We start from the raw sequence: 25,864 nt of genomic DNA, 5'->3' as shown, positions 1-25,864 counted from the left end.
CTGCGACAACCGCGACCACCGCGGAACACGCCGGTCCCCAGCTAAAGGAGTGTGTCGTATTTCTTGGGCGCTTACTGGGTGCGGAGCGGTGTACCGAGCGCTTAGCACAGTCTCCTCAACCACCCCCTCCCAGCAAATCCCTCGGAACCCGCACCCGGGGCAAAGACCTACAGAAGGCCAAAGCGCTTCGGTTACAAGTTCTCCACCCCGCCTCCGCCTAAACCACAAGCGTTAATCTTCCATTCGTTCATTCATTCACTAGTATTTATTGAGCAGGCTTACTATGGGCAGAGCACTGTACTAAGCGCTTGGAATGGACAGTAGAGACCATCCCTGCCCAAGGACGGGCTCACAGTCTAAAGAGGGGGAGACAGACAGCAAGGCAAAACAGAACAGAACAAGGCCACATCATCAAGATAAATAATTGTGTTTTGGAGCCGGCCCCCTCCCCCCCGCCCCATTTAAGACAGTCATAAAGCCAACCCCCAAACCCTGCTAAAACACCCCCCTCCCTCCTCTGAAAAGATCGATTTTCTCCCTCCAGTTTTGCCGTCATTCATTCATTCAACCGCATTCAGTGAGCGCTTACTATGTGCGGGGCACTCTACTCAGGCAATCGTATTTATTGAGCGCTTAGTGTAGGCAGACCACTATAATCAGTCGTATTTATCGAGCGCTTAGTATAGGCAGACCACTATACTCATGCAATCGTATTTATTAAGCGCTTAATATAGGCAGAGCACTGTAATCGATCGTATTTATTGAGCGCTTAGTATAGGCAGCCCACTGTACTCATTCAATCGTATTTATTGAGCGCCTACTGTATGCAAAGCTCTGTAATCAATCGTATTTTGTGAGCGCTTAGCACATGCAAAGCACAGCACTCATTCAATCGCATTTATTGAGCACCTACTGTATGCAGACCACTGTAACCAGTCGTATTTTGTGAGCGCTTAGTACATGCAAAGCACAGCAACTCAGTCAATCGTATTTATTGAGCCCCTACTGTTTGCAGACCACTGTAATCAATCGTAGTTATTGGGCGCTTAGTATATGCAGACCACTGTACTCAGGCAATCGTATTTATTGAGCGCTTAGTATATGCAGACCACTGTACTCATTCGATCGTACTTATTGAGCGCTTACTGTATGCAGAGCACTGTGAACAATCGGTTATTGAGCGCTTAGTATATGCAGACCACCGTAATCATTAAGTCGTATTTATTGGGCGCTTAGTATATGCAGAGCACCATAATCGATCATATTTATCGAGCGCTTAGAATATGCAGATGACTGTACTCATTCAATCGTACTTATTGAGCGCTTAGTATATGCAGAGCACCGTAATCGATCATATTAATCGAGCGCTTGGTAGATGCAGACCACTGTACTCATTCAATCGTACTTACTGAGCGCCTGCTGGAGGCAGGGCGCTGTAATCCATCGGATTCCGTGGGCGCTTAGTACATAGTAAGCGCTCGATAAATACTCCTGAGTGAGTGAATGACTGAACAGGCAAAGCACCGCACTCATTCCACCGTATTTACTGAGCGCCTGCTGGACGCGGAGCGCCGCAAAGCCATCGTAGTTAGGGGGCGCTTCCTACGTGCCCAGCCCCGCGCTCACCCAATCGTGCTCGGCGACCGCCTCCCTCCGCAGTCGTCGGATCCTGCTCGGCGAGCGCTTAACCCCGCGCGGTCACTCGGGGCCCGGACAGAGGCCCCGGGGCCGGTCCCGGGGGGGGGTCCCCGGGCGCTCGGTAGATTGCGGGAGGGGGAAGATGGCGGAGGCGGAGGCGGGGGCGGGGGCGGAGGCGGGGGGGGGGGGGCGGTCCGCACTCACCGGCCGCGCAGGTCCCCGGGGCTCGGAGGCGCCGTGCAGGGCCGCGGGGGCCGCGCCGCTCCGGACAACGCCGCAACAAAGGACTTCCGCCCCGCCCCGTCCGTCCGTCTCTGTCGCAACGGGCCTCGGCGGGGAGACGAGGGGAGGGGAGACGAGACGAGGGGAGCCGGTCCCCCCCCCGCCCCCGCCCCCGCCGGAAAGCCCCGGCCCCTCTGCCCCGCCCCCTCCCCTCCCCTCCCCGGCCGGCGCGCCCAAGCCACGCGAGAGGTGGGCGGCGCGGCGCGCGAGCCGCAGAGCGGAGCCCGGCGCGCGGCGGGGAGGGCGGGAGGGCGCGCGGGCGGCGCCGCGGCGGCAGCTGGGTAAGCAGAGCCCTCGCGCCTCGCGCCTCGCGCCTCGGGCCGGGGGGGGCGGGGGGAGGAGGGAGGGAGGGAGGGCCCGGGGGCGCTCACCCCGCCCCCCCCCCCGCCTTGACTTCCGGACGGACGGACGGACGGACGGACGGGACCAGGGACAGCCGCAGACCCGCCGGGGCGGCCCGGCCCTCCTCCAACCCGCTCCTCCCCACTCCTCCCCTCCTTCCTCCAACTTCTTTCTCCCCCCTCCTCCTCCTCCCCCCTCCATACTCCTCTCCATCTTCCTCTTCCCCATCTCCCCTCCATCCTCCTCCCCTCCTCCCTTCCCCCCTCCCTCCTCCCTCCTCTCCATCCTCCTCCTCTCCATCCTCCTCCTCCCCCTCCAACCCCCTTCTCCCCCCTTCTCTCCCTCCTCCTCCTCCCCTCCATCCCCCCTCCTCCTCCTCCCCTCCATCCCCCTCCTCCCCTCTTCCTCTCCATCATCCCCTTCTCCTCTCCATCATCCCCCTCCTCCCCCACTCGTCCTCCCCCTGCCTCCCCTCCATCCCCCTCCTCCTCTCCATCACCCCCTTCTCCTCTCCATCATCCCCCTCCTCCCCTCCTCCCTTCCCTCCTCCCTCCTTACCCTCCTCTCCCTCCTCCTCCTTCCTCTCCCTCCTCCCTCCTCTCCCTCCGGGCAGCCCCTGCCCTCCCCCCCTCCCCCCCCCCCCCGCTGTGAAGAAGGACTTTTTCCTGGGAAAACCCAGGCAGCGGGATAATAACGATGGCCCTATTTGTTAAGCACAGTGTGTATCCATCCCAGCGCTTAGTACACACTAATCATAATGATGGTGATGACGGTATTCGTTAAGCACTCACTACGTGCCAGGCACCCTACTAAGCACTGGGGTGGATACTAAACCGTATAGGGTTGGACCCAGCCCCTTGAGAAGCAGCCTGGCTCAGCGGGAAGAGCCTGGGCTTCGGGAGTCAGAGGTCGTGGGTTCTAATCCCGACGCTGCCACTTGTCAACTGGTTGACCTCGGGCAAGTTGGTTCACTTCTCCAGGGCCTCAGTGACCTCATCTGTCAAATGGGGATGAAGACTGTGAGCCCCAGGTGGGACAGCCTCATTACCTTGTATCTCCCCCAGCGCTTAGAACAGTGCCTGGCACAAGGTAAGAGCTTAACAAATGCCATCATCATCATTATTATTATAATTGCACTAAGCGCTGGGATGGATACAGACTGATTAGGTTGGACACAGGCCGGGTCCCCTATGGGGCTCGAGGTCTTTATTCCCATTTTACGGATGAGGGAACTGAGGCACCGACGAGCGGCTCTGCCGCATATCTGCTGTGTGACCTTGGACAAGTCACTTCACTTCTCTGGGCCTCAGTGACCTCATCTGTAAAATGGGGATTGAGAATGTGAGCCCCACAAGGGGCAGGGACTGTGTCCAACCCGATTTGCTCCTATCCACCCCAGCGCTGAGTACAATGCCTGGCACATAGTAAGCGCTTAACAAATGCCATAATTATTATTGGTCTGTACCCTTTGGACACTTGGTATTCATTATTCCCTTGGCCCCACAGCACTTAGTCCATATCTGTAATGTATTTATATCAGTGCCTGTCTTCCCCTCTACACTGTGAGCCTGTCATGGGCAGGACACATGACTACCAATTCTGTTGTACTTTCCCAAGCACCCAGTACAGTCCTGCGTTCACGGTAAGCATTCAGCTACCAGTGATTGATTGGCTATTGATTGATAGGCACGATCCCTGCCCACCAGGAGCTCCTGATCTAGGGGCGGACACAGATGTTAAAATACATTACAGGCGGATGAAGTGGCAGAAGATATGGATCTGTGCATAAAGTACTGTGGGGCTGGAGGTGGGGTATCAAAGTGCTTAATGGGGGGGGGGGGGGCAGACCTAAGTGCGTAGGTGACACCAAAGAGGGGAAAAAAGGATGGGGAAGTGGGCTGATCAGAGAAGGTCACCTGGAAAAGAGTTGATTCTAGTGGGGTTTTGAAGAGGGGGAGAGTGGTGGTCAGTTGGGTATCTTTCGCTCCCCTACTAGACTGTAAACTCCAGGAGGGCAAGGATCGTGTATACCAACTCTCCTAGTTGGTACTCTCCCTAATACCTAGGGCAGTGCATTGCACACAGTAAATGTTCCGTAAATATCACCGGTTGCTTAGATGGAGTGGATTCTAGAGAAGGTAGAATCGTCAGGGTCCGGTGCCCGACTGAATGTTCAGGTTGAATGAGAGAGCTGAGTCAAGGATGATGCCAAGGTGACAGGCCCGGTGAGACCGGGAGAATGGGAGTGTTGTCGGCAGTGATGGGAAGGTTGTGGGGAGGACGGGGTTTGGGGGGGAAGATGAGTTCTGTTTTAAATGTGGTAAATTTGAGATGTCAGCAGGACATCCGAGGAGCAATGTCCTGAAAGCAGGAGGAAATATGAGACTGCAGAGAAGAAAGGTAAGGGGTTTTTTTTGAGCATTTGCTGCATTCATTCATTCATTGAATCATATTTATGGAGCGCTTACCATGTGCAAAGCGCTATACTAAGCACTTGGGAGAGTTCAGTGTAACAATAGATACATTCCCTGCCCACAACAAGCTTACAGTTGAGAGGGAGGGAGAGGGACAATAGAAATAAATAAATGACAAATATGAACATAAGTGCTGTGGGGCTGGGAGAGGAGATGCAGAAGGGAGTGGGAGAAGAAGAAAGAGGGGCTTGGGGAAGGCCTCCTGGAGGAGATGTGCTTTCAATAAGGCTTTGAAGAGGCGGAGAGTAATTGTCTGTCGGATATGAGGAGGGAGGGCACTCTAGGCCAGAGTAGGATGTGGGCAAGAGGTAGAAGTGGAAAGACGAGATCAAGGCGCAGCGTGAAGGTTATAGCATTAGAAGAACAAAGTGTGCAGGCCTGGTTATAGTAGGAGAGTCGTGAGGTAGGAAGGGGCAGAGGGATTGAGTGCTTTAAAACCAATGGTGAGGAGTTTTTGTTTGACGCGGAGGTGGATGGGCAGCCACTTGAGGAGAGGGGAAATTTGGCCTGAATGTTTTTGTAGGAAAATGACCTGGGCAGCAGAGTGAAGTATGGACTGGAGTGGGGAGAGACAGGAGGCAGGGAAATCAGCAAGGAAGCGGATACAGTAATCAAGGCAGGAGAGGATAAGTGCCTGGATTAACGTAGCGGTTCGGAAGGAGAGGAAGGAACAAATCTTAGCGATGCTGTGAACGTGGAACCGACAGGATTTACTGGTGGATTGCATATGTGGATTGAATGAGAGAGAGGAGTCAAGGATAACGCAAGGTTACAGGCTTGTGAAGAACAGGTGTGTACCTATGTGCTGTGGGGCTGGGAGGGGGGAAGAACAAAGGGAAGAAGTCAGGGCCAGTGGGAGATGAGGAAAGGTGGAGCTTTGTCTGGGAAGGCCTCTGGGAGGAGATGGGACTGCAGTAAGACTTTGAAGGCGGGGAAATTGTTGGATTTGAGGAGGGAGGGCGTTCCAGGCCAGAGGCAGGACGGCAAGATAGGCGAGATTGAGGCCCAGTGAGAAGGTTAGCACTAGAGCAAAGTGTGCGGGCTGGATTGTAAAAGGAGAGAAGCGAGGTGCGGTAGGAAGGGGCAAAATGGTGAAGTGCTTCAAGCCAATGGTATGGAGTTTTTGTTTGATGCAGAGGTGGATGGGCAACCACTGGAGTTTTTTGTGGAGCGGGGTGACATGTCGTGAATGTTGTTGTAGAAAAATGATCCGGGCAGCAGCGTCAAGTATGGGCTGGAGTGTATGGAAGATAAGTTCTGTTATAGACATTTTAAGTTTGGGGTGACGGGAGGTCATCCAAATCGAGACGTCTTGAAGATAGAAGAAAATCGAGCCTGTAGAGAGGGAGAGTGCAAAGTTTGACACATTCCCTCCCCCCTAGGAGTTTACAATCTCGTTGGGAGAGACAAATAAATTACAGATAGGGAGAGTAGTAGAGAATATCAAATGCTGTAAGAATAATGATGATGATGGTATTTGGGAAACCCTTACTCTGTGCCAAGCACTGTTCTAAAAGCTTTGGAAGTTGTGAGAATTTAAGCGCTTAGGTAAGTAGAGGAGCTGAACTGGCATTTCAGGGGCTAAAAACTGGGGTGATTCTAGATTAATGGGGTAAATCCTGCAGAAAGAGGTGTGATCTCAGAAGAGCTTTCAGTCAGGGTGTTTACTGAGCACTTACTGCATACAGAGCACCCTGCCACAGGTGTTTGGAAGGATAAAATAGATAAAATAGAGTAAATAGACATGATCCCTGTCTTTAAGAAGTTTACAATCCGTGCAGTCAGACATTAAATAAATGTGAATATGGGGAGAACTGTGGTCCGTCTGAAAAGGCGTTCCAGGAAAGGAGAAGCAGTGTGGCCTAAGGAAAAGAAGAGGAGCCCGGGAGTCAGAAGGTCCTGGGTTCTAGTTTCGGCTCTGCCACCTGTCTGCAGCGTGAGATGGACTAATCACTTCACTTCCCTGTGCCTCAATTCCAGTATCAGTAAAATGGGCATTAAGACTGTGAGCCCGTGTGGGACATGGACTGTGCCCAACCCGATTAGCCTGGATCTACCCAAGTGCTCAGTACAGTGCCTGGGATGTAGTAAGCACCTAATAAATACCGTTATAAAACTTTAAAAAGGACTGTACTAAGCGCTTGGGAGATTAACGTATAAATGACCCCCACCTTCAAGGACCTTACAACTTAGTGCGGGATACAGACATTAAAATAAATTACTGGCAGGAGAAAGCAACAGAGTATAAAGATAGGTTAATACCTAGGTGATTTAAGAGTACTGAAAAGGCAGTTTTGTAGGGCTGTAGGGTACGGAGATGAGGAATGTTTCAGGAAAGGCCTTCTGGTGGAGGGATGATTTCAGAGGTACCTTAAAGACGGGAGAAGAGTGGGCTGCCAGATGTGAAGGGGAAGGGAAGGTGGACAGCAGTGAGAGATAGGCCTGTGCTCTTTCTACTAAGGTCCCACATATCCCGCACCTACAGGTTACAATCTTTTCCCTTTCCCATTGTCTTGTAAAGCTGATTATGGGCTACACATGTGTCATCTCAAGTGCTTTATGTGTACTCTGCACATAGTAAGCGCTTAATAAATACCACCGACTGTTTGATCCCTGCTGGGTACGTTCTACGATTTCCATTTAAAAATCTTAACAACAAAACCGAACCCTAACACTAATGGGGTGGAGATAACTCCAGCCAGTATTTTTAACACTCCAAAAAAATACATGCGGAGGAAAAGGGAGCCACTTTTTTTCCAATATTAATGTCAACAATGGTACATTTTTGTCTCTCCAGCTCCGAACTCTCTTCCGCTAATCAGTCTGACATTTCCTCTTGCTGCCAGGAGATCTCCACAGGGTCGTTCAGCCAGCACCTTAAACTGAACTCATCATCTTTCCTCCCAAGTCTACACCTCTTCCTAACTAACTCTAACTCTGTCAGCTTCATTACGATCCTCTTGATTGTAAGCTTCTTGTGGGTGGGGAACGTATCTATTCACGGTTGTATTGTACACTCCCAAACGCTTGGTACGGTAAGCGCTCGATAAATACAGTTGATTGAGGAGAATGAGGCACAGTGAGGAGGTTGGCTTGAGGAGAATGAAGCATGTGAGCCAGAGTGTAGTGGGAGGGGATTGAGGATGAGTAGTGGGGAGAATGCTGGTCCAGTGCCTTAATACCAATAATCAGAAGTTTCTGTTTGATTCAGAGAGGACTGAGCAACCACTGAAGGTATTTAAGGAGTTGGGAAGCATGCGTAGAACAGGGCTTTAGGAAAATGATCCCAGCAGCAAAGCAAAGTACGGATTGGAGATGGGAAAGACGGGGGGCAGAGATCTGCAAGGAGATCGATGCGGTAGCCGAGTCCCGTTGGACCACCTTGGTAGTAGTTTGGATGGAGAGACGGGGCGGATTCTGGAATTGTTGAGGAGGCAGACAGGTGACAGACCGAATATGGGGAGTTGAAAAAGAAAGAGGAGTCAAATGCTTGAGAAGTGTGGAGGACTGCTGCCTCAGCCTCCTTGTAGGCCTCTCGCCTCTGCCCTCTCCAGTCCACGTGCCACTCTACTGCCCGGATCATTTTTCTAAAACGAAGCTTTACGCACGTTTCTTATTCCTCTCCACACCAAGTAGAAACTTCTGACCATCAGCTTCGGCCCTCCTTCCGACCCTCGCGACTTGCTCCTTCCCACTACGACCCCGCCTGCACACTTAGCTCCTCTAAAGGCTTTCTGCTCATGGGACTTGGTTGTTCTCGTCTCTCTTGCCCCTGACCTCTTGCTCAAGCCCTCCCTCCTGCCTGGATCTCCCTTCTCCTTTACATCCAACGGGCCACTACCCTGTGCCCACCTTTGAAGCCTTTCAAAAATCCCAGCTCCTACAGGAGGTCTTCCATGATTAATCTCTCATCTTCCCACCCTATTTCTCCCCCGCCTCCCCCACAGCTGCTTCAACACTTCCATGTCACCTATTCACTTGAGTCCAAACCTCCTACACATTTGAGAATTTAACCATCCTGTCCCACGTGGGGCTCACAGTCTTCACCCCCATTTTACAGAAGAGGTAACTGGAGCGCAGAGAAGTAAAATGACACTCCATGACACCTTGGGACCTGCCTCTTGTGGCAGCCTCCCTTCCTAGGCATGGAAGAGCATCTGCTTGTTGATGGCAAAGCTGCCACCATTTCATTGGTAGCAGATTCTGACTTGTGCAAGCGACAAAACCTTCTTCTCACTCTGGGCTTCGAGGCTCCCCTTGCCCCCTCCCACCTCTCCTCCCTTCTCTCTTTCTACCGCCCACCCCGCACGCTCCGCTCCTCACCGTCCCCCGTTCAAGCGTGGCTCAGTGGCAAGAGTCCGGGCTTGGGAGTCCGAGGTCATGGGTTCGAATCCCGGCCCTGCCCCTTGTCAGCTGTGTGACTTTGGGCAAGTCACTTCACTTCTCTGTGCCTCAGTTACCCCATCTGTAAAATGGGGATGAAGACTGTGAGCCCCACGTGGGACAACCTGATTCCCTTGTGTCTACCCCAGCACTTAGAACAGTGCTCTGCACATAGTAAGCGCTTAACAAATACTGACATTATTATTATTAAAGTGACTTGCCCAAGGCCATCCAGCAGACAGGTGGCCGAGCCGGGCTTAGAACCCAGGTCCTTCTGACTCCCAGGCCCGTGCTCTATCTACTAGACCAGGCTGCTTCTCAAACTCTGTTGTATTGTACTCTCCCAACACTTAGTGCAAGGCTTTGCACATAATAAGCAGTCGCAAAATGCCACTGACGATGATCGTTTATACATCTTTGCACTCTGTTGCTTCCCCCTTCCTGAAATTTATTTTAGTGTCTGTCTTCCCCACTAGATTGTAAACTTTTTGAGGGTAGGGATCCTGTCTACTAAGTCTGTTGTACTCTCCCAAGAGCGTATTTCAATGCCGGGCACACACACAAGATAGGTGATTAATTACTACTGATTTCCCCAATTCTAGCGAGGATTAACCAAGAGGTCATCAGGAACATTCACAAGAATCCTGAAGCCCTTAAGGATTGATGTAGGGGAGGGGAAGGATAGAAGGAAGTAGAAAAAGCTGTCAAAATCATTCAGAAAATTGGAGGAGAGGCGGGGAGGCAGTAGGTGACAGCACCTTCTAATTGGAGTGGGTGGTAAAGGAAGAGAAGGTGAGGGATGGAGAGGCCAGGATCTTGTAAAAGCGGCATCGGGAAAGCAAGGCCTACTCAATCGGTCATATTTATTGAGCATTTACTGTGTGCAGAGCACCGTAGAAGCGTTTGGGAGAGTACAATTCGGAAGAGTACGATATGACAGACTCGGGCGAGTTGGAAAGCCAGAATATCCTTGAAATGCAGAATTCAGCCTTCAGCAGTAAATCAGAAGAGTGAACCGAGCCTTGGCGAGGAGGAAGTAGCGACTGAGGAAGAGGCCAAGAACAAAGGGAAATTTGCCCTTGATAGAATGGGGATTCCACCCCACATTTAGACAGGGTGAGGTCTGGTTGGATGGGGGTGAGGTGAAGGGGTGCGGTGCTGGGACTGGGTGGCTTTAGAGGGGGTGGTGAGAGAGGGAAACGGGGCCAAGTGCTGGGATAGACCAGAGAATCAGACCCAACGCAGCCCCCATCCTGCACTGGACTCGCATTCTAAGAGTCAAGGAGCCCAGGCTACCTAAATCCGAATTAGTGTTGTTTTACTTTCTGCCACGCTAATGAAAACTCAACACCGATATTATTTCCCGTCATATGTAGCCCAGTATTCATTAGCTATTTAAACATTGTTAAAATAAACTCTTAGTAAACTCTCCTCCGTGTAAAAATGTTCATGATTTCACTAATCACCCTCAGTCAGTCAGTATTTATGGAGTGCTTACTGTGTGCAGAGCAGAGTGTTAAGCGCTTGGGAGAGTACAGTATAGCAGAAGTGGTAGACAGGCTCCCCGCCCACAGGGACCTTATAGTCTAGAGGGGGAGAATCTTGTAGCATGAGCCCCAGGTGGGATAAGGGACTCTTTAATTTGTCCTAGCACTTAAACAGTGCCTGGAACACAACAAATACTACAGTTTTTATTATCATTATCAGACATATAAAAGCTGTCATCTTGAAATCGTAACAGCTTGTTGCGGGCAGGGAACGTGACCGTTTATTGTTGTATTGTCCTCTCCCCACCGCTCAGTACAGTGCTCTGCATGCAGCAAGTGCTCAATAAATATGATTGAAATAATGAACAATCAGTTAATTGTGCTATTTGAATAGCTTCTTATTTCCTATACGCTGAATGTCTCTCATTCGGAAACAATGTCTCATTGTGGGCAGGGATTGTCTCTCTTTGTTGCCCAAATTTTACTTTCCAAGTGCTTAGTACAGTGCTCGGCACACAGTAAACACTCAGTAAGTACGACTGGATGAATGAATGTCTAGCATTTTTGGGGTGCTTTGTATTTTTCCAAATGTATGTCACGTTGTCTCATTTTACCTTTACAACATCCCTGGGGAGGCGGAAGAGTACTTTTATCCCATTTTTACGGATGAGGAAAGAGAAGCCCAGTGAAGTTAAGTAACCTGCTGGCTAGTAGTAGAGCTGGGAATAGAAACCAGGTATCCTGACTCCCAGCTCCAAGGTCTTTCCTTTAGATCATGCTGCCTTCAAGATATTCCGCTCTCTGCATACAACTAATATTTTTAGTGGAGGGAGGTTAGTGTGTTTTGTCCCGAAAAGAAGGTCTGTCTATTGATGCCTGTCTACTTCTTTTATTTTGGTGTCTGTCTCCCCCTTCTAGATTGTGAGCCCATTATTGGGTAGGGATTGCCTCTGCTATCAAATTGTACTTTCCACCCGCTTAGTACAGTGTTCTGCACACAGTCAGTGCTCAATAAATACGATTGAGTGTATGAATAGTGGGAAGAAGCCAGAAGACTATATTTGAAATCAACACTGAAGGGCTGTGCAATTCTGCATTTTGACAATGTCTTTTGGTGTGAAGAATAATAATGAAGAAGAATAATGAAGGCCAGAATACATAAAATCTGGAGATACGTTAAACACTCATTCCTGATATAGCCCAGGATCTGAAAACTTTGCCTAGCGGTGCTTCCAGTCACTCCAAGGAATTCCAGTCCTTCCCTTCCCCTTTCTCTGCTCACTCCACCTCCACCCCACCACTTCCCCAAAATGGACTGGAAGCCCAGTACCCCTATTTGGGCCAGGGTCTTGAGAAGAAGGTAGAACGGAAGGAGCAGAGACCCCGACCGATTTAGTCAACCCTATCTGTTCTGTCCCGTTTCCGGGCTCCTTCAGGCAAAAATGGAGAAAACTAATTCTGCCGCCACTCCCTTCCCCCCTGGCCCATCCTGCCCCTCCCTGAACACAGACTGGAAGCCCTGCTTCTCTCCTTCATCCGAAAGCTGCACTCTTTCAATCAGTTGTATTTATTGAGCCCTTACTGTGTGTGGAGCACTGTACTAGGAGCTTGGGAGAGCACAATACAACAATAAATAATTACCTTGTATCTATCCCAGCGGTTAGAACAGTGCTTGGCACATAGTAAATGCTTAACAAATGCCATCATTAACTACTAATAGTAATGATGTGGTATTTGTTCAGTGATTACTAAGTGTCAAGCCCTTTACTAAACTCTGGGGTAGACAGGAGCTGATCAGATCAGACACAGCCTCTGTCCCACACGAAACACACAGTCTAAAAGGGAAATCAAGGTAAGGAGCATCTACACTATAGCCACAGCTAACGATGGTGCTGCTAAAGCAGCTGAAATGTGGTCTGCCCTGGAAGCTGACGATCCAGGCCAAAACCTGCAGCACCCTCCCCTTTCCTTTTGTTGTTTTTTTTTATGGTATTTGTTGGGCACTGTACTAAGCACTGGGGAAGATGCAAGCTAATCAGGTTGGACATAGTCCCCCTCCCACATGGGGCTCCAAAGCTTTATCCGCATTTTCCAGATGAGGTAACTGAGGCACAGAGAATAATAATAATAATAATGTTGGTATTTGTTAAGTGCTTACTCTGTGCAGAGCACTGTTCTAAGCACTGGGGTAGATACAGGGTCATCAGGTTGTCCCACGTGAGGCTTACAGGCTTAATCCCCATCTTACAGATGAGGGAACTGAGGCGCAGAGAAGTGAAGTGACTTGCCTAAGGTCTTACAGCAGACAAGGGGCAGAGATGGGATTAGAACCCAGGTCCTGTGACTCCTAGGCCTGGTTTCTTCCCATCCTTCTGGCGAGCCTTTCTTTCCCCATGTTTCAGTCTGCCCTAGTGCCCCCACCCGATCGATCGTGTCCCCGTCATCTTATTCGTGTCCTTCCCTGCCTCCCTCTAGGTCCCCTCCTTGCTCCTCTGATTTTGTCCTCTCTCAACTCCTGAAATCCACTGCTCTTCCTTTCCTACCCTCCTTCATTGCCATCTCTAACCTCTCACGCTCCCGTCAGCTCTTTTCCCTCGGCCTTCAGGTGTGATCAAGTCTGCCCCATTTTTAAAAATGCTCTCTCTCCTGACCCCTCAGTTCCCTCCAGCCGTCGCCCCTTCTCCCGCTCCCATGCCTCTCCGAACTCCTAGAGCAATTTGTATACATCTTCTGCCTTAATTTCCTCTCCACTTCCTTAAGACTGACTTTTGACCCCTTCACTCCATTGAGGCTTCCCTCTCTGAGGTCATCGGTGACTTCCACCTGATTACCTTGTATCTACCTCAATGCTTAGAACAGGGTCCATTACCTTTCATTCATTCAGTAGTATTTATTGAGCGCTTACTATGTGCAGAGCACTGTACTAAGTGCTTGGAATGAACAAGTCAGCAACAGATAGAGACAGTCCCTGCCGTTTGATGGGTTTACGGTCTAGTCGGGGGAGACGGACAGACGAGAACGATGGCAATAAATAGAGTCAAGGGGAAGAACTTCTCCTAAAAACAATGGTAACTAAATAGAATCGAGGCGATGTACAATTCATTAACAAAATAAATAGGGTAATGAAAATATATACAGTTGAGCAGACGAGTGCAGTGCTGAGGGGATGGGAAGGGAGAGGGGGAGGAGCAGAGGGAAATGGGGGGGAAAAGAGGGTTAAGCGGCGGAGAGGTGAAAGGGGGGTGGTAGAGGGAGTAGAGGGAGAAGAGGAGCTCAGTCTGGGAACGCCTCTTGGAGGAGGTGAGTTTTAAGTAGGGTTTTGAAGAGGGGAAGAGAATCCGTTTGGCGGAGGTGAGGAGGGAGGGCGTTCCGGGACCGCGGGAGAACGTGGCCCAGGGGTCGGCGGCCGGATAGGCGAGACCGAGGGACGGCGAGGAGGTGGGCGGTGGAGGAGCGGAGCGTGCGGGGTGGGCGGTAGAAAGAGAGAAGGGAGGAGAGGTAGGAAGGGGCAAGGTGATGGAGAGCCTCGAAGCCTAGAGTGAGGAGTTTTTGTTTGGAGCGGAGGTCGATAGGCAACCACTGGAGGTGTTTAAGAAGGGGAGTGACATGCCCAGATCGTTTCTGCAAGAAGATGAGCCGGGCAGTGGAGTGAAGAATAGACTGGAGCGGGACGAGAGAGGAGGAAGGGAGATCAGAGAGAAGGCTGACACAATAGTCTAGCTGGGATATAACGAGAGCCTGTAGCAGTGTACCTAGTAAGCGCTTAACAAATACCATCATCATCATAGAGCCAGCTCCAAAAGTCTTTCCTCCATCCTCAAAGCTCCAGGTCTTTCTGACTCCCAGACCCATGCTCTATCTATTAGGCCACACTGCTTCTCCTCGACTCTCGGATTTTGTTCCACTCTCACCTTCAATCCTTTGCCACATCCTGCTGGTTTTTCTGCACGTCCCTCAGATCCACCTTTTCCTGTCTGCCGGCTCCTACCACCCTGGTAGTCGCCTCTGGTCTTGCCAAGACTAGACAGTTACCTCACTGCTCTCCCAGGCCAGCCTCTCCCCACTCCAATTTGTAATGCAGCATCTTCCAGAAGCGTCCCTCGGCCCAGATCTCTCCTCTCCTCAGAACCTTCCCCCGGCTGGCTCCCTGTGTCTCCGCCATCTCTTAGAAACTCCTCCCCGTTGGCTTCAAGGCTTTTCACCATCTGGCCCCCTCTTACACGGCGTTCCCAAACTTGTTGTGATCCTTCCTCTCATGCCAGCCTCTTGATTCTCCCGCCTCCGCCCCTTTATTCACACTGTTCCCCCATCCTTTCCCACAGGACACAGACCTCAGCACTCCCCGCATTCAGATCCCTTCTAAAATCCCCCCTCCTCCAACATGCTTTCTGTGATGAATTTCTCACACCCTGAGCCATATCATCCCATAGCCAAGTCATGCACATAGAAGTTTATTTACCTGCCTCTTAGCATTCCTGCATATAGATCCAGTCAAGTATTTATTTTGACAACCTTAGTTGTCAGTTTTTTGGTTGTTTCACCCAGTATCATCATCACTACTTGTATTCGTTGAGTGCTTATTGCGTGCAGTCTACTTTCCTAAGGGTTTGTACAGTACAACAGAATTGGAAGATAGGAGCTCCTAGTGGATAGGGACTGTTACTTTGTTAATCTGTACTTCCCAGATGACCTACTAGTAGTTCAGGGCCCCACACCAGGGGGATTATTAATAAATGCTTCTACAGCTGATGCTGATAATAATAACAATGGTATTTGTTAAGCGCCTACTCTGTGCCAAGCACTGTTCTGAGCACTGGGATAGATAGAAGGTAATCAGGTTGTCCCACGTGGGGCTCACAGGCTCAAACCCCATTTTACAGATGAGGGAACTGAGGCACAGAGAAGTTAAGTGGCTTGCCCAAGGTCACCCAGCAGATGAGTGGTGGATCCGGGATTAGAACCCACAGCGTGGCTCAGTGGAAAAGAGCCTGGGCTTCGGAGTCAGAGGTCATGAGTTTGACTCCTGGCTCTGCCACTTGTCAGCTGTGTGACTGTGGGGAAGTCACGTCACTTCTCTGTGCCTCAGTTACCTCATCTGTAAAATGGGGATTAACTGTGAGCCTCACGTGGGACAACCTGATTACCCTGTATCTCCCCCAGCACTTAGAACAGTGCTCTGCACATAGTAAGCGCTTAACAAATACCAACATTATTATCCTCTGACTGCCAAGCCCGTGTACTTGCCGCTAAGCCACGCTGCTTCTCCGTCATCCTGTCTCAGCGCCACCTCTCATCCCCCACCCCCTCTGCCAGCCCCCGTCAGCTCACTCTCATCCAACCCTTCCTCACCCTCCACAGCCTCAGCCAAGTGTGGCCTGTGGAACCCCCGGCTCCATCGTGGAAGCTTCCCTTCATCCTTGACCTGTTCCTCACCCAGTCACTGCTCCTCCTCGCCATCACTGAAACTCGGCTCTCCCCAGGTGACACAGTCTCCCCTGCCGCTCTCTCTGGAAGGGGGTCTCATCTTCACCCACTCCCCCAGACTCACTGGGAAAGAGGGAGGTGTGGGCTTCCTTCTCACACCATTTCACCTCTCCCAATCCTTTCTTACCCTTCCTTCGAAGCCCATACTATCCACCTCTACCCCCCCATTCCAGATTCTAGTAAGTCACCTACCACCCACCAGGCCCCACCTCCAACATTCTGGACCTTTTTGATCCCTCTCTCACATTTCTTCCCTCTTTCACCATCCCTCCATTGATCCTTGGGGACTTCAGTGCCACGTTGATGTTCCGCTGCCCACTTTCTAATCACTCCTCAACTCAACTGACCTCCTGCTCCATCCCACCTCACCCACCCACCAACTTGGATGTACACTCGATTTTATCATCTGTAGCCACTGCACAATCTCTCCCCTCACCAACTCTGAAATCCCTCTCTCTGACCACAACCTCCTGACCTGCCTTCTCTCTCACACACCTCCTCCTGCACATCTGTGCTGTTCCACCCACGGAGACCTCCGATCTTTTGACCCCATCCAGTTTTCTCAACTCACACCGTGCCCCAAGCTACCTTCCCTTGATGACTAAATTGACGCTTTCAATGCCACCCTCTCTACTGAACTCAACTCCTTCCCTCCCCTGTCCCTTCATCAGTCTCGTCCCACTAGCCCACAGCCCTGGATCACCTCCACAGTCCGCTATCTTTGCTCTAGTGCCCCAGCCGCAGAGAACTGCTGGCGGGAAATCCAGCTATCAGGATGACCTCGTCCACTTCAGTTCATCTTCGTGTGCTTTAACTCTGCCCTGCAAAATTATTTCTCCATCCTTATCGACTCCCATGCCCATTGCCCTCGCCAGTTGTTCTAGCTGTTTAGCTCCCTGCTCAGACCTCCTTCGTATCTGTAAAATGGAGGTGGAGACAGTGAGCCCTGTATGAGACGGACTCTGGCCAACTTGATTAGTTTATAACCACCTCCAGTGCTTAGAACAGTGCTTGGCACATAGTAAGTACTTAACAAATGGGATTTTAAAAAAGCTGTTTCTGACATGGATGCAGTGTGACCCATGAACCAGAGTCAAATCCACCCACAAGAGCGACAAAAAGGAGGAATAGGAGGGGTCTGTACCTCCCTGGCCCGATGTCCTCTTCTCCCACTCCCTTCTAATAAGATAATGGTATCTCTTAAATGCTTACTGTGTGCCAAGCACTCTTCTAAGCACTGGGGTAGATATAAGGTTATCAGGTTGTTCCACGTGGGACTCTCAGTCTTAATCCCCATTTTACAGATGAGGTAACTGAGAAACAGAGAAGTGAAGTGACTTGCCCAAGGTCACCCAGCAGACAAGTGGCGGAGCTGGGATTAGAACCCACGACCTCTGACTCCCAAGCCCGGGCTTTTTCCACCGAGCCACAGTGCTTCTCTGTGCTTCTTTGTCGCCCTTACATTTGCTCCCTTTATTCACCCCGCCCTCAACCCCACAGGACTTTTGTACATATCTTATATTTATTTACATTAACATCTGTCTCCCCCTTTAGATTGTCCGCTCATTATGTATGACTCAGTGGAAAGAGTCCGGGCTTGGGAGTCAGAGGTCATAGGTTAGGATCCCAGCTCTGCCACTTGTCGGCTGTGTGACTGTGGGCAAGTCGCTTAACTTCTCTGTGCCTCAGTTACCTCATCTGTAAAATGGGGATTAAGACTGTGAGTCTCATATGGGACAACCTGATTACCTTGTATCGACCCCAGCGCTTAGAGCAGTAGCACACAGTAAGCGCTTAACAAATGCCAACATTATTATTATTATTATGTCCAGGGAACATCTTCTAATTCTGTAATATTGTAGTCTCCCAAGAGCTTAGTACAGTGCTCTGCACACACTAAGCGTTCAATAAATACAATCAATTGATCCACCTCCTCAGTTTTGGGCTGGAGAAGCTGTGTGCGTATTTCTATTTGTACCGATACCTGTCTTCTTCACTCTAGACTGTAAGCCCGTCATGGGCCGGGAATGTGACCGCTCATCGCTGTACTGTACTCTCCCAAGTGCTTAGTACAAGTGCTCTGCAAACAATAAGCGCTCAAATACGACTGAATGAATCTGGGGTGCGAGAGAGCCCGAGGCCTTGGGGAATCTGCCTCCTCCTCTTCCTGTAGGTCTTGAGGTTCTGTTCCCGTCCTGGCAGCTTGGGTTGCCGAAGCAGGGTGGGTAGGGATGCTTTGTTTAGCAGTCACCGACCACAGGTGCTCCTGTCTTGCCCCACAGCAGTGAAGGCCGTAAGGTGAGGCCCTGGCTTGTGGTCTCTGCCTTAATCCAGCCCTGAACATTGCAGGTGGTGGGCTCCATGATCCTGCCCAGCAGTTAGCACAGGGCATACGACCTGGCCTCTCATATGGTGGGGTGTCAGAACCCGGGTTACGTCTAGAGAGAGAGAACTCTGCAGATAGTAAGCACTTAATAAATACCACTGATCGATTGATTGAGAGGTACATGGGATGAAAATTCTGTGGACTCATTATAAGTGCCTGTGGGGTGATAGATCAAAACCTCTTGGGAAAAGCGGTCCGCTTTTCTAACTACTTCAAGATGATATTTATTCACCAGACGAGGTTTGGACCGGTCTTTTCTAAACCAGAGGAATTGTTAAGAAATCTCCTCGTTTAAAATGCTGACACCCCTATGAGATAAGTAGAATGGAGCTATTCGTATCCCCATTAGGATCAAGATGCTTTAATTTATTGAATTTTATTTGTAACTTAGCATGTGACCATTATTTATTGTCTTGGCTAAATGACTATTTTAAATCAAAGCAAAGCTCTGGGAAAAAAAAAAAAAGAAGAGGGAGTGAAAATCCAAAGCCTTGCAGTTTGATAGAGAAATCTCTCAAGGTTTGAAAAGTTCAGATACATTTTATTCATCACATCAGATCAATTTGGCAGCATGAAGAGTATATTAGCTTTCCATCTGAGGAATTTAGAAGTTATCAAATGGGGATAAAACTGCATTTTGGGGGGGTAAATCCCTTGCAAAATCATCTGCTCCTCGGAATTTAGTAGGAAGATAAACCGGTATGGCTTTAAACTCGAAGTTAAGTTTTATCAAGTTCTTTTTGTCTTGCAGCACCACAATGGACACCTCTAGCCACAGTCTTGTTCTGCTCCAGCAGCTGAATATGCAGCGTGAATTTGGTTTTCTTTGTGATTGTACTGTCGCCATTGGAGATGTTTATTTCAAGGCCCACAGAGCAGTGCTTGCCGCTTTTTCTAACTACTTCAAGATGATATTTATTCACCAGACGAGGTATGGACCGGTCTCTTCTAAACCAGAGGAATTTTTAAGAAATGTCCTCGTTTAAGATTCTTCAGGTTACCAACTCTTGTGCTCTGCTGACACTCCTACGAGATAAGTAGAATGGAGCTATTCGTATCCCCATTAGTAAAATGGAAATGATGAAATTCAGAGGGGCTAAGGGACTTGGCCAAGGTGAAATCACAGGACATTACCTGGGACTAGAAACCCCATCTTTCATTCTGCAGAGCAGTGTGCTTTCCTTTGGATGGCACGGCATCACAAGGTTTCTGATTTGTTCCTCAGAATTTGGGTAGCAGCAGGTGTTGAAAATCCCAAGTCTTTTCACATTTTTAATGGATACCCTGTTACAAAGTTCTTATTAATAATAACGATTTTAATATTTGTAAAGTGCTTACTGTGTGCCAAGCATTGGGGGAGATACAAGATAATAAGGTCGGACACGGTCTCTCATGTCCAAGTGCGAAGAACAGATACGTAATTTTTAGACTGCGTGCCCGTTATTGGGCAGGGATTGTCTCTATCTGGTGCCAAGTTGTGCATTCCAAGCACTTGGGACAGTGCTCTGCATAGAGTAAGCACTCGATAAATGCGATTGAATGAATTCCTATTTTTCAGATGCGGAAACAGGCACAGAGATGTTAAGCGATTTGCCTAAAATCACACAGCGGTCAAGTGAGAAAGCTGGGATAGAACCCAGGTCCTCTGATTTCCGCATCCCCGCTTTTTCTGTCTCGCGAAGCTCCTTGTAGGCAGGGAATGTGTTTTCCAATTCTGTTGCATTGTATTCTCCCAAACATTTAGTAAAGCACTCAGTAAATACCAGAGTAAGTGCTCAGAAAATACCATTGATTGATTCCTCTTTCCCAAAGGAATTTCCTTGTCGGTATTACATTATCATTTGAGATAACACTGCAAAGTTTACCTTAATTTGCACACTTCCCTTCCTCTCTCTTTGAAGTACTTGGGTAAACTTACAGCCCATTTTGTATGGCGTTTGTAAAGCACTCATTATGTGCCAAGCACTGTACTAACCGCTAGGTTGGACACAATCCCTGACCCATATAGGGCTCGGAGTCTTAATCCCCATATTACAGATGAGGTAATTGAGGCACAGAGAAGACAAGTGTCTTGACCAGGGTCACACAGCAGGTACATGGGAGCTGGGATTGGAATCTAGATCCTTTGACTCCCAGGCCCATGGTCTTTCCAGTGGGCAACACTGCTCTTTTTCATTAATTTCATAATAATGACATCTATTCTTAATAGACAATGGCAGATTTTTTATGGTATTTATTAAGCAATTACTATGTGCCAGCCATTGTATTAAGCACTGGATAGAAGCGAGATCATCAGGTTGGGCACAGTTCCTGGCCCACATGGGGCTCACAGCCTTAATCCGCATTTTACAGATGAGATAACTGAAGCACAGAAAAGGTAAGTGACTTACCCGAAGTCACACAGTACACAAGTGGTGGAGCTGGGATTTAGAACCCAGGCCTGTGCTCTGTCCACTAGACCACACCGCTTCCCTTTGTGAGCATAGGTTGCCTTTTCGCAGAACACGATGTAGAAGAACACTTTTAAGTGCAGGCTCACCCACCAGTTTTGAACAACCACAGTGCATAAAATCCAGAGATCTGCTGGGCAGTAATTGCTAACGCAACCCAGGATCCGTAAACCCCGCCCGGCATTATGGTAACCGCAGCAGGGAAGACAGTCCCCTCCCCACCCCTTCCTCCCCTCTCCCTCTATCCTCCTTGTCTTTTCTTTTTTTTTTTTGTGGTATTTGTTAAGTGCTTACTATGTGGCAGGCACTGTTAAGCGCTGGGGTAGATGCAAAATAATCAGGTTGGACACAGTCCATGTCTCGCAAGGGGCTCCGAGTCCTCATCCCCATTTTACAGAAGAGGTAAGCTAGGCCCAGAGAAATGAAGTGACTTACCCAGGGTCACACAGCAGACAAGTGGTAGAGCAAGGATTAGAACCAAGACCTTTATCACTTTCAAATCAGTGACTCACAAAGCCGGATTCTGCATTTCGGGAGGAGCTTGAGAGGGAGATAGCACTAATTGGGGTGGGAACGGAAGGGCCAGAGAGCTCCTCCTCCCCCGAGTCTGGGCTGCCTTTGGCCAGAGCTTGAGAAACCTGTTCAGGCCCCCTGCTCATGGACTACAGCTGTGGGGTGGGGCAATTCCTGCCTCATCCCAGCTGGAAATGCCCCTGGGCTAACGCCCATCTAGGAAACCGGCCAGGCAGCAGGAGACAGCTGCTTCCACAGAGGAACTTCCAGCCAAATGGCAAGAGGGAATGTGCCAGGGTCAAATCCAACTGACTCGCCACCACGGGGGGCAAGTGGGCCAGTCGGGAGTATCTGGCTGTTGGGGTTTCTACTGGGATCCTCTCAACGTTTTCATGCCCCCTTTCTTGCTAGAACTGGCAGAGGTGGTACACGGCTTGAACTGGAGCTGTGAGAGTCCCTGCTTTAAATAAAAAAAACCAGAATATTTTCAGCGGGAGGGGACCGGGTTTGGGATATGTCGGGAACCAGAAGGTTTATGAATAGTGGCGGGAGAGAAGGGGGGTGGCCGGGAGTGATCTAAAGGCACGGTGGTGTTGGCTCTGGTACAGAAAGCCAACAAATTACACTTCTGTCTTCGTGTAATATCACGGTTTGCAATACCCTCTCATTTTTGAGAAACTTATATAAATATCCTGGAGCCTGCCTGTACTGTATTTGCATCTGTATCCGCACAAAAATCATTTTAAAAATCTCGGTACATATCGACATGGCTATTTTTTGGATCATCTAACTTTATCGTGACTTTGAAAACGGTACTGAAATTGTTTTTGTCCATTTTTGGATCTCGGGGATGTATTAATGCACTTTACAGGGTCTCCTCCAAGACACTACTTCGTTCAGTGGTCTTTTGCTAAACACATTGTTTTCACAATAACAATAATAATAATAGTGGTATTTGTTAAAGTGCTTACTATGTGTCAAGCACTGTACCAAGCACTGGGATAGGTACAAGATAATCAGGTCCCACATGGGGCTCACAGTCTAAGTAGGAGGGAGGACAGGTACCGAATGCCCGTTCTGCAGATGAGGAAAGTGAGGCATAGAGAAGGGAAGTGACTTGCCCAAGGTCACCCAGCGGACAAGTGGTGGACTGTCCCAACCAACTGGAACAGTCTAGTTCTAGCCCAGCTCAGAAGGGCACCCAAGTTAGTTCCAGGCCATTGTTTCAACACCAACTGGGAAGGCAGATGCACATTTCTACGCAAGCCGCCTCATAGCGAAGCACACTTCCTGACATGCTGGGTTGTGGGTGTGAGGGAGAGACTTATTTTTTTCATCGAAATTTTCGGCCGAAAAGTGTAGTCTTAGCCCATATTGCCTGGAGTAAATTACTCTTTGCACCATGCAGACAGGAACCCCGATATCAGCATGTCCTCCTGAGTGGCAGATAGCGTGTTGGACTTTTTTAGCCCGCGGCTCCATCCCATGGGACCTGAGGGTTTTTTTAAAGCAAGAAGCACTGCCAATAGGGAAGACCTCTGGAACCCTCAGAAGAGCAGCAGTGTGGCTAATGGGTAGAGCACGGATGTAGGCTCTAATCCCAGCTCTTGACACGTGTCTGCTGTGAGACCTTGGACAAGTCACTTCTCTGTGCCTCAGTTACCTCGTCTGTAAAAATGGGAATTAAGACTGCAGGGCAGGGAATATGCCCGACCTGATTAGCTTGGCACTTAGTACAGTGCCTGCACAAAGTAAGTGCTTAAAAAAAATAATTTTTTAAAAAAAAAGAGCTGAGGGTGCACTGTCATAGGGAAAATTATTTCCACAGATTCATTATGTGAAAAGTCACTCCTGGGCCATAGAGCTGGCAAGTGAAATGTGGTCCTGAACACGTCGTAGTTTTGTCCATTTCACCATTTTAAAGCATCTCTTCATTCTAGGATTGTGGGAGATAGGCTAAAGCCAAAACCAAAATCACCAATTTTCAGACAGCCAACGAGAAGAGAAGGGAATGTTTTTTGGTTTTTGTTTTTTTTTTTGAAAGATGCGTTTCATTTTGTGTGGGTCTCTTGCTTGTGTTTTCCTCAGCGAATGCATAAAAATTCAACCCACAGACATCCAACCCGACATATTCAGCTACCTGCTGCACATCATGTACACTGGGAAAGGTCCGAAGCAGAGCGTGGACCACGGCCGTTTGGAGGAAGGGATTAAATTTCTCCACGCGGACTACCTTTCTCACCTGGCGACTGAAATGAACCAGGCGCTTTCCCCGGAGACTGTGCAGTCATCAAATCTGTATGGGATTCAGATCTCCACTGCCCAGAAAGCAACGGTGAAGGAAGGCCCAGAGGCGAAAGAAAACCCATCCAATAACAACGCTCCCAGAACTGCAGCCCCAGGCGATCACCACCAGCTGCAGCTCTCTCTCGCCATCGGGCTGGACGACGGCGCCCCGGGCCAGCCGATCCCTCATCCCGCTGCCCCGCCAGCTGAAGAGCTCCCGAAAACCTCAGTGTCGGTAAAGCAGGAGAGGTGTGATGCCGAATCTGTGGTCTCCCCGAATCACCCGTCGTCGTCCTCCGAGGCGACGGGTCCCGCTTCGGCGGCGAGCAGCGCCAGGAGGCCCCTGTGCCAATACTGCGGGGAGCATTTCGACTCTCGAAACCGCTTACGAGAGCATCTGCACACTCACGTGTCTGGGTCCCTCCCGTTCGGCGTGCCGGCCTCCATCCTGGAAAGCAGCGACCTCGGGGAAGCTCACCGTCCGGCCGCTGACGCCAGGGAGACTCTGGAAGGCCGGAAGCTCGGCACCTTCATCCTCAAAGAGAACGAGCGTGGGCCGGCCCGGCCCAGCTGCGACAACAGCCTCGAACCTTTGCAGATCGGTCAGTTGTCTCTCATCTCCAAAGACACCGAGCCCGTGGAATTGAACTGTAACTTTTCTTTTTCGCGGAAAAGGAAAATCAGCTGCAGCGTCTGTGGTCACGCATTTCTCCGGAAGAGCCAGTTGCTGGAACACATGTACGCACACAAGGGTCAACCGTACAAGTATAGCCGCTGCCAAAGATTTGGCAACGCACTGGCCCAGAGGTCTCAGCCTTATTGCGACAGCTGGGCCGACGGTCCGCTTAAAAGTTTCAGCCTGCCTCAGGACCACTTAGCCTCACCCTGTGCTTTGGAGTCTGATCTCACACAAGAAAATGTGGACACTATTCTTGTAGAGTAGCTACTTTCCCCTCGGAACTGCTCCTCCATCTTGCGTGCGTAAAATGTCAACCTAGCCGGTTTTTTATACCTCACTCTTTTTTTCCACTCATGGACTGGAAGGAACCATTCCTCCTACCTGTCAGAGTTTTAGTCGCTAGTCGGCCAACAAGCTTCATCTGTGAGATTCAGCTGTACAAAGCACACTTTCTTCATGCTTTAATAACATACTAGTTGCAGGATATAAGATCAACTTTCCATTTGCAAAATCAAACAATTTTTTTTTTTTAACTCGGCAAAAGTCCTGAAAGGTTGAGTTGGTGGCCAGAAGGTTCGGTACTGCCCAGAACGGTTGTAGTATAGGATCACTAGAATTTGCCAAGCTGAAATTGAAGCAGATAGAAAGGTATAATAGAATCCCTTTACTGGAACTCAGAAAATGAAAAACCTTCTGTAGACCATAATTCTACCAAGAACAGTCCATAATACATTGTGAAAAAATGTAGTTGTCTCGTAACAGTGTAGTCGCAATAAAAGCGCCATGTAACAGAAATGTAGCATGACCACGCATTAAATTTAAAATGGTTTTTAAAAATTCTAGACCTAAAACTTCTATGATTAAAATAGAATAAAATAAAAAGTATCGTCCCAACTTCAGCCTTGTCTCAGAATAAATCGTAAATAAGGACATCAGCATTGAAACCTGTTTTTTTTTTTAAAAAAAGCAAACTGTATTAAGCTTTACTTTTCTTAATCTGAAATCATCACTTAACCTTAACAGATACTTACTGAGCCCCTCTGGATTACCTACACTGTACCCATGGTTAGTAGATTTCTGATAAATCAGAGGCAAGTCAAGAACAGAGGTTAAGGTTCACAGTTAAGTGCTCCGACATGGCTTCTGAAACACCTTTTCTGGCCTGTATGGGGTCAGTTTTGACATACGTGGAGCTCAGATCGCAGTCGGTACAGTTGGAGAGAAAATTTTACGGTGTGTGGAGGAGATCATTAGAAAAAATGGATGGGAAATTTCTTAGAAGTCTCCTATGCACCAAAAACAAAATTATTTAATCTTGAAACTGTGAGCAAAAGCTGGTGGATTCAGTAATCAGTAAAATGCCACATGAACCCGAAGCCTTATAAACCACACCTGGGTGTGGTTTGCATGTGTCTACCTAGACCAGATAGTCTATTCTCAAAACGTTTCTCTAAAGGTTG

The 25,864-nt window shown here is 49.3% G+C and overlaps 2 protein-coding genes and 1 non-coding gene across 7 annotated transcripts in view; 2 read left to right on the top strand and 1 right to left on the bottom strand.

The window, feature by feature from the left end:
* Positions 1-1,996, bottom strand: part of ZBTB1 (zinc finger and BTB domain containing 1) — a 43,736-nt gene extending 41,740 nt beyond the window's left edge. The window contains exon 1 of one of the 3 annotated variants that reach the window (XM_029071821.2): positions 1,843-1,996. The gene's annotated coding sequence lies outside the window, so the exon portion shown is untranslated. Of the gene's footprint in view, positions 1-1,626; positions 1,738-1,842 lie in introns of those variants that run through there. The other 2 variants (XM_029071966.2, XM_029071898.2) reach the window with 2 other exon arrangements.
* Positions 1,997-2,169: 173 nt separating this feature from the next.
* On the top strand, positions 2,170-25,339 carry ZBTB25 (zinc finger and BTB domain containing 25). Of its 3 annotated transcripts, XM_029070474.1 has the most exons (3): positions 2,170-2,201; positions 19,228-19,407; positions 23,528-25,339. In XM_029070474.1, the coding sequence occupies exons 2-3, from the start codon at positions 19,235-19,237 to the stop codon at positions 24,666-24,668; spliced, it is 1,314 nt and encodes a 437-aa protein (XP_028926307.1). In that variant the 5' UTR covers positions 2,170-2,201; positions 19,228-19,234; the 3' UTR covers positions 24,669-25,339. The 3 variants fall into 3 exon arrangements, with proteins under 3 accessions (XP_028926307.1, XP_028926341.1, XP_028926298.1); XM_029070508.2 differs by lacking the exons at positions 2,170-2,201; positions 19,228-19,407 and adding an exon at positions 18,420-18,716; XM_029070465.2 differs by lacking the exon at positions 2,170-2,201 and having other exon boundaries at positions 18,759-19,407.
* LOC114815519 lies at positions 8,832-8,961 on the top strand. Its single transcript, XR_003763308.1, has one exon. It is a non-coding gene; the product is annotated as a small nucleolar RNA SNORA24 (small nucleolar RNA).
* Positions 25,340-25,864: the final 525 nt, after the last annotated feature.

This window comes from Ornithorhynchus anatinus, chromosome 1, assembly GCF_004115215.2.
Source record: "Ornithorhynchus anatinus isolate Pmale09 chromosome 1, mOrnAna1.pri.v4, whole genome shotgun sequence".
NCBI classification, from domain to species: Eukaryota; Metazoa; Chordata; class Mammalia; order Monotremata; family Ornithorhynchidae; genus Ornithorhynchus; species Ornithorhynchus anatinus.
This window is presented reverse-complemented; position numbering and strand designations above follow the sequence as displayed.